The sequence below is a fragment of the Mus pahari genome, chromosome 22 (genome assembly GCF_900095145.1).
Source record: "Mus pahari chromosome 22, PAHARI_EIJ_v1.1, whole genome shotgun sequence".
Lineage (NCBI taxonomy): Eukaryota > Metazoa > Chordata > Mammalia > Rodentia > Muridae > Mus > Mus pahari.
Genome location: NC_034611.1, coordinates 27,787,445 through 27,797,716, shown reverse-complemented (window position 1 = coordinate 27,797,716; position 10,272 = coordinate 27,787,445). Strand labels below are relative to the sequence as shown.

At 40.5% G+C, this 10,272-nt stretch overlaps 1 protein-coding gene across 1 annotated transcript in view; it reads right to left on the bottom strand.

Annotated features, from left to right (window-relative positions):
* Positions 1-7,141, bottom strand: part of Slc7a13 (solute carrier family 7 member 13) — an 18,553-nt gene extending 11,412 nt beyond the window's left edge. Inside the window, exons 1-2 of the mRNA XM_021222392.1 lie at positions 6,371-7,141; positions 2,760-2,891 (exon numbers count right to left, since the gene is read on the bottom strand). Of these exons, the coding sequence (XP_021078051.1) occupies positions 2,760-2,891; positions 6,371-7,061 (823 nt within the window). The 5' untranslated portion in view covers positions 7,062-7,141. The remainder of the gene's footprint in view (positions 1-2,759; positions 2,892-6,370) is intronic.
* Between the last annotated feature and the right edge of the window lie 3,131 nt (positions 7,142-10,272).

The following is a 10,272-nucleotide window of genomic DNA, read 5'->3' as shown; positions in this document are numbered from 1 at the left end:
AAAAAAGAAGTGGGAGTGGGTGGGTAGGGGAGCAGGGTGGGGGGAGGGTATAGGGGACTTTCGGGATAGCATTTGAAATGTAAATGAAGAAAATACCTAATTAAAAATTGAGAAAAAATAAAAACCAATCAATCAATCCCCACTCAGCAAGATTCCTGACTCCTAAGCCAGCATTATCAGCTGCACCCTTTATAGAACACTGGGACTGCTTGTGGTGGCCCGAGGACAGTGCTGCCCCTGCCTGCAACCAACAACTCAGCACCCATAGTGCCCGGCTCAGCCCAAATAGGTGGCAGCCATCCAGCAGTTCTCCTAGGAAGCAGCCGTGCATCCTTTCATCAGGGCCTCAAATGGGCTCTTTCCTAACACACAGCTGCCTTTTCCACCCACTCCTCAGAAGAAACTGGAGGTGCAGATTCAGATGCTGAGACAGAATTTTCGTGGTGATTATAGTGATTTCCAGGTTCGAGGGAAACGAGCACCCCAGAAAGTATATAAAATCAATCTCACTATTTTGGAGTAGCAATAAAACTCCATTAAGAATGAAATATGAGCAGTTCATCATAAGCCCTGTCACAGGGAGAAAAGAGAGATCCAACTGTGTGCTGTTTGTCACAGATACCCAAGGCACCTCTGACGAGATGTGACCCAAACCCCTGCCCATCTCCACACCCTTGCCCTTCCCTCCTACTCCACACATCAGCACTAAGCCAGGGGACAAGTTAAATGAACAGTCCTCAAGACTCGTCACTGCATGTAGGACATGGAGAAGGGGGGGGGGGGAAGAAAAGAAAATATCTCCATGAGATCCATTTTTCTCAATTAGTGGTCAATAAGGGAGGGCCCAGCCTATTGTAAGCAGTACCGTTGCTGGGCTGATGATCCTGAGTTCTATAAGAAGCTAGGCCAGGCAAGCAATGAGGAGCAAGCCATTAAGCAGCATTCCTCCACGTCCCCTGCAGCTCTCGCCCCCGGGTTCCTGCCCCATTGAGTTCCTGTCCTGACTTCCTTCACTGATGAAATGCAATGTGGAAGTGTAATCTGAATAAACCCTTTTCTCCCAAACTTGGTCTTTGATTATAGTGTTTCATTGCAACAATAAAAACCCTAACAAGAACCTTTTCATAGGGTTCATACATCAAATATCTTGCCTATCAGATATTTACATTATAGTTCATAGCAGTAGCAAAATTACAATTATGAAGTAGCCACAGAAATAATTGTATGTTGGGGTCACTCGGATGTGAGGAACTGTGTGATAGGCTCGCAGCATTAGGAAGGTTGAGATCTACCGTTATAAATGACCCCTGACACAGCTGGGGAAGTTCATGAGTTAGTCTATCTGCCAACGGTTGCGTTTGCTCTGTTCCCACAGAAGCTTGCTTCTGTCTCGTCTCTCATGCCAAGTATACCCAGACCCATAGGGAACCAACTCTGCTGGGGCACACCCCTTGGCAGCATTCTGTGGCGTAGTCATATTGCAGTGGAGGAAATTCCGTGGGGCTTTTCTATCAAACCTACCCTGAGGTTTGAAATCTCCCCAAGCAAAGAAATGATTAAGGAGTTGGGAATCCGGCACACCCTGATTTTACCATTGCACACTGTATATACGATAATGAGTTGCCATATGATACCTTATAAATATGTATGGTTTTGGATCAGTAAAGAAACTAAACTCAAGTCCTCACCAGACCAAGAAGAGTTCCCCAATACTGCTTAGTCCAAAGTTACAGAGTGACAGGTTTATCTCAGGAGGTGATGGCTTGAGGTGTGGTGGTGGGAAACAGCTCATCTTCCATTTTCCCTTCTTTTTTTTGTTTCTTTATTTCAAATTTCCTTTTACCTCTTGAATCTGCTACTCATCTTTAAGTGACTGTTCATTCGCTCTTTGAAAGTTTCTCTCTCTCTCTCTCTCTCTCTCTCTCTCTCTCTCTCTCTCTCTCTCTCTCTCTCTCTCTCCCCTTTTCTAAAAAAGGGTCTCCCTAACCAAGAGATGCTCCCGCCTCTGCTTTCCAAGTACCCTAGCATGCTCTAGATCTCGCCAGCCTGTTACTAGAACACCGTGAGCTGAGTCCACATAATAATAATGAACAGTGCACAGCCATCCTGCCTGGCAATGTGGCACAATTGTACGGAAAGGACTGTATTTTATTTCTGTCTTGTTATTTGCATATACAACTTGGAAGAGAAAATCTTCCTGGGTGTTAGAACCATCAGGTAGGAAATATAAGTGTCTTAAGACACTAGAAATATCCCTAGCATATTCTTTAATTCTTTATTCTTCAGTTTTGGTTTGAATCAAAATTTCAATATATTTAGGGCCATTTGTCAGCACAATATTTATAGTTATTTAAGATAAGTATCTATTTTATGTACTTATAATATTGATTATAGCTATCAACTAGCCATTAGTGTTTGCTTATTCATCTGTTAATGTCCCTCATTTCAAACTTGCCACTCTCTGTGTCACATAGACTACTGACAAACAAGCGTTTGCAGGTATTAAAAGACATAGTTACTGATTATGTAGTATCACTCTGCCTGAGATCACACAGACAATAACTAGTATTTTGAATCTGCGTCACTCCATAACTTTTCTACATAATCAGGAAGTACATAGCTGTGCTTGAAGTGAATCTCACCACACTGTTGTCAGAACACCATAAATTGAGCAATGCACAGCCACCCTGACTGGCAAAGTGACACAGCCATACCAGAACTGTACTTTATTTACTGTCTTGCTCTTGTTGTATACCAACCTGAAGAGAGCATTTCCCAGGGTGTCAGAACTGTCAAGTAGGAAATATTAGCCAGTAAGTACACCACAGTTACCAGAGGCAGTGCTGTAAAGATGCATCTAGGAATTGTTTTGCTGGGTTTCTTCAGCTCCCCTATAACACATAAAACAGCGACATCAGACTTGAGAAAAATTAGAAATAAATTCTTCAACTTATTTTTAAAATCGTACATGTGTCAAACATCAGATGACCTTCTTTCCATTCATTCTGCCACAGCAGCCCCGCATACTCAGAGGCAAACCACTACGGCACATTGATGCATTTCTTCCGACACGAGAGTTGGGATGAAGGTACCATTTGCAGCCTTCCCCAATCTCCACACTCCTTGCGTAGGAAGTAGGCAATGGGCTCAAATCGTAGGAATAGAATGTTAAACAGAGATTTCATGAGATTTAATGTCAAGAAGAGGAGCTCCACATTAGGCAATCACATAGATGAAAGTGAAGATCATGAATATGTTAAGTGACTGTGAGCAAAAGCAAGAGCTGTGGAGACAGGTCAGGTGACAGGTTGATGGGCCCTTTTATTACTTCTGTCGAACTGGTGACCTAGCCATTAAAAATACACACACACACACACACACACACACACACACACACACACACACACACCATGCCTCTTCTTGCTAAAGTCCCTGTTCTTTAATGTGAAACATTCTTTCTTTCCTTGCTGACAACTTGGCTACTGCTTCTTCTTCAATTCAGCAAAAACATTACCTCTGAGAAAGTGAGAGAGGAGACTCCCCGGACTAGCAAGATCATCCCATGAACATGTTCTTGAGGCAAGTACTGAAAGGAGTTAGTTTCCCTCTCTTTGTTGGTGTTGGTTTGTTGGTGTTGTGTTAATGATTTTTTTTAAGCCCTTAAACCATCCTTTTATTAAAAAAGAACAAGGAAGTAAATACCTAATAAAAATTGGAAAAAAAAAAAAAGAAAGAAAATAGAAAGAACAAGCTTGGAGATATAGCTCACTCATCAAGTGCTTGTCCATCCTGGAACTGATATGAACAGATGAAGCATAAAAGGAATAAAGAATTAGCAGATCTAATGTTAATTCTCACCGCCACTTCCAGCTTGTGGGACTCAAATTGCTTAGTTCTGTGTCAGAAGTGTCTTGGTCACTGTAGTCTTGTTGAGAAGGAACACCATGGTCATGGTGGATCTTATAAAGGAAAGCATTTAACTGGGAGGTGGGTTACAGTTTCAGCGGGTTTGTCAATTATCATCAAGGCAAGAGAGAGAGAGAGAGAGAGAGAGAGAGAGAGAGAGAGAGAGAGAGAGAGAGAGAGACTGGGCTTGTCATAGGTCTTTGAAACCTCAAAGCCCACTTAGTGACACACATCCTCCAACAAGACCACACCTCCTGATCCTACTTATCCTTTCAACCAGTCTCGCTGCCTGTGACTGAGCATTCAAGTATATCAGCCAATGGGGACTACTCTCTTTCAAACCACCAAAGGAAGGAATGACGACACCATAAAATTCTAATGCCAACGCCTTTAAAACCTTTTAAAGTTGTTGTTGTTGGGCTAGGTTATATGTCAGTGGTAGAATGCTTGCCTACCATGTACAAAGACAAAATTTGAACCCCAGCATAGTCATGTGCCTAACTCACACAGGCTATTTTAATAGCTATGGTTATTAGTTAAAACTCTGAAACAAGCAAGAGGGCAACTTTTTAAATTAACTACACTTTCTTCTTGGCCTTTTATTTATTCTTGTTACATATTTGGTTTGTAGCAAGGTGACAAAGATTGTAATTTAATTTATAAGCAGCTTATATAATAAGAGGCTATTCTTATAACAGTTTATAATAACACGCAGACAGGCAGTGTATATCCTTGGGTCTTGATCTTGAAAGTCAAATTATTCTGACACTATTTATTAGATGCCAATAAATCACATTTTGTAAGTAGAAGTGCTACTTAGAAATCTTAAAACTTATTTAGTAAATTAACTACCACAGTACAAATTAAGAGAATAACAAATCCTAACTATTAATTTTCTAGGGAAGAAGTAAATGGTTTTTTTATTTGACTTGGCTTTTGAGAACAGTGTCTCGAACCCATTACGTAGCCAAACTGGCCTTGAATTCCTGATCCTCCTCTCGTACCTCCTGAGTCATGGTATTATAGGTGTAAATACACGACACCTGGTTTTGTGATGTACATAGTGATTGCATTATTTCTTTATGGTGAGTATTAAATACCATATATAATTCGTTTTTAAGACAAAAAAAGTGTACTGATCTTAAATTATGATAACCATTTTAGAGATTAAAAGACCAAGTGTAGGGAGGAGAAAATACTTGCTATAATTAGGAAGCTGGGAGATTCCATGAAATTAAAGGGAGGTTTATTCAAGAGTCAATTCCTGGCTGGAGATATGGTTCGGCAGTTAAAAGCACCGGCTGCTCTCAGTTCAATCCCCAGCAACCTCCTGTTGCTCACAACCATCTAATGAGTTCTGATGCTTTCTTCTGGTACATGAAGATCGAACACTCATATACATAAAATAAATAAATTTTAAAAGAAAAGAGGTAATTCCATTCATCTTTAACATAAAAAAAAAGGAAAGGTAACAAAGAACTTGTAAGATGAGAGGAAGTAACAGAAATGAATGTGAAGAGACCCTGGAGGTAAGAAGGGAGAAGTGCAGAGTTTAAGGACAGAAGTCACATGTTATTGAAAGGGAGGGTATTAAGTCTTGTCTGCGAGCTGTCAAGGCAGCTACAATTCCCTTGTGTTCAAAAACCCTAAAGAACCTAGTGTAGATACAAAGCAAAGCCCCGCCCCTAAGGCTCTGCTCTACAAGAAACTCCAACAGCTCTGTACTGCTGTGGTAAGCAAGAGGTCTCGAAGTTGCAGGAGCTCAGGAGGGCCAGGCTGAGGCGTGAGGAAAAGGAAGCCTCTCTCAGGTGACCTTTGGTACAGGCAGTAATCCAAACCTTTTTTTTTTTTTTTTTTTTTTTTTTTTTCTTGTTCTAGGAATCAAACCTAGGGCCTCAGACATGCTAGGTAAATGCTCTACTACCGATCGATCTATGGCCCCACCCCATTTCCCAATTGTAATTTTCTATGAACCTTTAGCAACACATTTCATCCATGAAAGAAGAAATGTTCATAATAAAAAGACACGATTCAAAAAAGAAATAAATGAAAATAGTGAAGAGACGATGTGTACCACAGCCACTCAGAACACCAATACAGTCTGCTGCTTTTATGTCATTCCGAGATCCACGGTTTCACAGGAGGGAATTTTTCCACCATCTGAGCATTAATACATTAACAGAAAGAAAACCGCATTGAGTCAGCATGTCTCATACTTCTGGTCCCAGAAAAATAAGATGAAAAGAGAAGGAGTTTGTTTGTTTGTTTGTTTGTTTGTTCTCATAGACGTTTGGAATGGATTGAACGGGGAGAAAAATTAAAAGTAGGTGATTTAGGAACTCAAAGTAGAACACTAAATAGTTTACGTAAGATGATAGTCAGTACATAATGAAAGATGCTCACTTCACACATGCAACATATCAGCCATGGGTTCCCCCACCCCCACCCCCAGAGCGATAATTACCTGCTATATATGTAAAGCATCCCCCTCCAGAAAATGCAAAGTATCCTTGGAAAACAGCTTCTATTAACTGAGAGACCTCTGGGAACTCGGCATCAAAGGCATTCTGAAGCCTTCGTAAGTTCTCCCTCCTCCCTCTCACCAGCAAGATCAAGCCGCTGAGGGAAATGACACCGAGTATGCCCATCTTCAGCACTGTGCTCACTGTCTGAAGCCATGACAGCTCTTTGACACCACGAGAATTCAGAATCCCCACAATCCAGAGCATCGCCAGGGCCAGACATTTTTTTGGTAGAGTCGGGGCAGAGCAGCTGGGATAGAAAGGCTGAATGCCATACTCAGCCAGTAGCAGAGCTTGGCTCGCAAGTATGCCCGGGCCGAGAAACAAAGTAGTCCAAAGTCTCAGGAATCCCACGACAGGGCCAAAGCATCTCTTTAAAAAATAATAGTGAGCCCCACTGTACGGGAAGGTTATTCCTATTTCTGCAGAGCAGAGAGCACTGGTCATGGTCAGCACTGCACAGACAGCCCAAACACACAAGGAGACTCCAACGTTCATGGAAGAGTGCTCTAGCACTCCCTTGGGGGACACAAATATTCCTGCGCCAATTATATTAATAATTAAAAAATTTGTCCCCCAGAAATATCCAAGTTCTCTCTTAAGACAGATTTCCTTCTTGGAATCCATTGCCATTGAGAGAAGTTTACATTCACAAAACTATACTCTGTGAATGTTTCTGCTGCCTACAGGTTTGTGGATGCTTTGAAATGTGTGGTCGTTTTGGTTCCACTTGTGTTAAATATGGTCTATGTCCAATAATTAAACAAGTAGGTGTGACACCTTTAAGTGAGATAAAATAGATTACCTGTAAGGGCTTAGTTTGACCCTTCTTTTAATAATTATCAGAATAAAGCATTCAGTTGAAAGGGAACTTTAAAGGAACCAAAGTTTGGAAATGGGAATAAAGAGCGTTCTTGTTAAAGTTGCAAAGAACTTGTCTATGTTATTATATTCACCGCATCTAAGGGCAATTGGACGATTAAGTAGGCTACTGAAAAGTCACAAGCTTTTATGAGGCAGAAGAAATTTCAAAACTGAGAAAGAACTAGATTTTTCTGTGGGTATCTGTCTGTCTGTTTGTGACTGGGTCTTGCTATATACCCCTGGCTGCCCTGAGCCTTGCTGTATACACAAGGCAGAGGTAGATCTGATCACTCCTTCTGCTTTGCCAGCACACATCGCCATACCCAGATTTCAACGCTTTGCAGTGAAATAAGAGAAGACAATAGGAAAGAAACAGAATGAAAGCACGTTGGAGAATACAGAGCATTTTCAGAGAATCAAGATGTAAAGTGCCTACAGTCAGTCTCCATCTCCACCACTCAAAAGGGGGCTGACACAAAAGAATCAATTCAAGGCACAGCACTGCTGGCTTCTCCAAGAACTGAAGAATGTAGTGTGGCACCATCAGAAAAATGTCTATGCAAACAGGATCGCTGTACAGTGTGCCCTGGAGGTAAGATGGGAGTCAAAAATGATTCTCCATGCTTCAAACATCAAAACTCTGTTTGGTTTTGATCATGACTGGTGACAGTTTCCTTTGTATTTGCCTATTGCCCCCTTGGAATTAATTCCTCTGTCATATGTTGGTCTCAACACTGCATTTTGGAAGTAGATTTTTCTTTCATTCCATACGTTCAAAACCGCAATGAATTTTTCCCAGGATGGTTCGTGTCTTGAATCTGACCCATATTCAAGTTGTATGGTCAATCTTTTGAGTTGGTGCTAGAATGGGCTAATACTTTGAGATTATTGGCATTGAGTTAATGTGCTAATGTGACTATGACACATATTTGGGAAGTATTATGATTTGAATATATTGTCTAAAATTGTTCATGTACTGAAAAAAAAAAATGAATTCCCAAAGTTATCGATCAATGGTATTGGAGAGAACTAGTGGAAGTTAGAGTTAGGTGAGATCGTAAAGGTAGAACACCATGACAGCGTTGGTGGCTTCATAAGAAGAGAAGAGATACTCTTCTTGTGGTTACTTTGCCTTTCTTCTAGTGCTGTGACACAGTGAGTGTACCCTCACCAAATACTGAGCAAACAGCAGGACCACGCCCTTAGACTGCTCAGTGTCCGGAGACGAGAGTCAAATTCTTCTAAATGACTTAGTTTTCTTCGTAGCAACAACAAATCCAAGTTACTATCTAAGAATGAGAAATTTCATTAACCAAGAAAGATTAAACACATACTACAGACAGAGATTGAAAATTAAACACCCCTTCACGTGGAGCCTAGAGGAATTTGCCCCTGGCCACTGTGAGTTCATTCATCACCCTTTACAAATCTTTCACTACCCTAGTAAAATTTGTCTATAGCTTCCTCAACTCCATCTTTCCTAAGAGTCAATCGCTGGGGGCCTCTGAGCATCATATTTTGTGTGGCTCCTGTATACATTAAATAAATGTTAAATAAATCCATTGGATTTTCTCCTTTTAATCCATCTATTGCCTATTTATTTTAGCAGTCTTCTTTAAAATTTTATTTTATTGGTTATTTGATTTATTTACACTCAAATGCTGTCTTATTTCCAGGTCTCCTCCCTCCACACACACACACACACACCCCAGAAACTCCTATCCTATTCCTTCTTCCCCTGCTTCTAAGAGGGTGTTCCTCCACACACCCATCCACTCCTGCCTCCCTACCCTGGCATTCCCCTTCACAGGACCAAGGGCCTCTCCTCCCATTGATGCCCAACAAAGCCATCCTCTGCTACATATGTGGCTGGAGTCATGGCTCCATGTGTACTCTTTGGTTGGTCATTTAAACCCTAGGGGCTTTGAGGGTCTGGTTGGTTGACATTGTTGTTCTTCCTATGGGATTGCAAATCCCTTCAGCTGATTCAGTACTTCTCATAACTCCTCCATCCAGGTCCCTGTGCTCAGTCCAATGGTTGGCTACAAGCATCTGTTGAGGGATGGGACACCCATCTCAAAAATATTTAACAGTCTTAGAAATTCAAACCCTCACTAGGAGAGAAAAGTATGTCCTTTGCCCTACAAATGTTCTCTTTTCTCCTTTCTTCTCTTTATGTCTTGTTCTTGTTTGCTTTTTATTCTGTGCTAGGGAATGAACCCAAGGCATTGTACACATTAAGCACCTACTTCATGACTAAGCTCCACTCCCAGCCCCAGACAATATGAATAAAGAAAAAATTATTTCACATGAGAAGATCTGACAAGGAGACCTTATTTACTTATTTTAATAATTTACAGATTGAGGGCACAGATTTACTTTAAATAAACAATATTTTAAAAATTAGGGATCTTTTAGCACTTGCCCTGAACTTTGGACTCTGGTTAAATAATGTGCATTTGGATTTTTTCAGATATCTACAGGAAAATAAACATTGTTTTAGTGCATTCCTTCATGGTTTTGGTTGGAATGTTCCAGATTAAGAAAAAAAAGTTCTAGTTTGTTTCTATCATTTGCATAACATCTTGGTGTCCCATCTTGTGGAGGAAAAGACTATAATTTTACTTTCAATATGCTTGCCACAACAATAACCATTTTTTCTAACCCTGTTTGTTTAAAAGATTTATTACATACCAAATTATGTTGCTTAAGTCCATCTTATTTTTCAGATATTGGTGGAGACATATAATTCAGCTGATAGATAAAATATTAAAATACAAATTCTCTATATATATAGGAAACATGGATAAATAAAATATTGACTGTTGTTTGTGGTTTTTATATTTTTATTGGATTTTTTAAAAACATGTTGTTGTGGTTTGAATAAGTATGATCCCCATAGATTCATGCATTTGAATGCTCGGTCATAAGAGTGGCAGTATGAGGAGGTGTGTGGCCTTATTGGAGGAGGTATCACCTT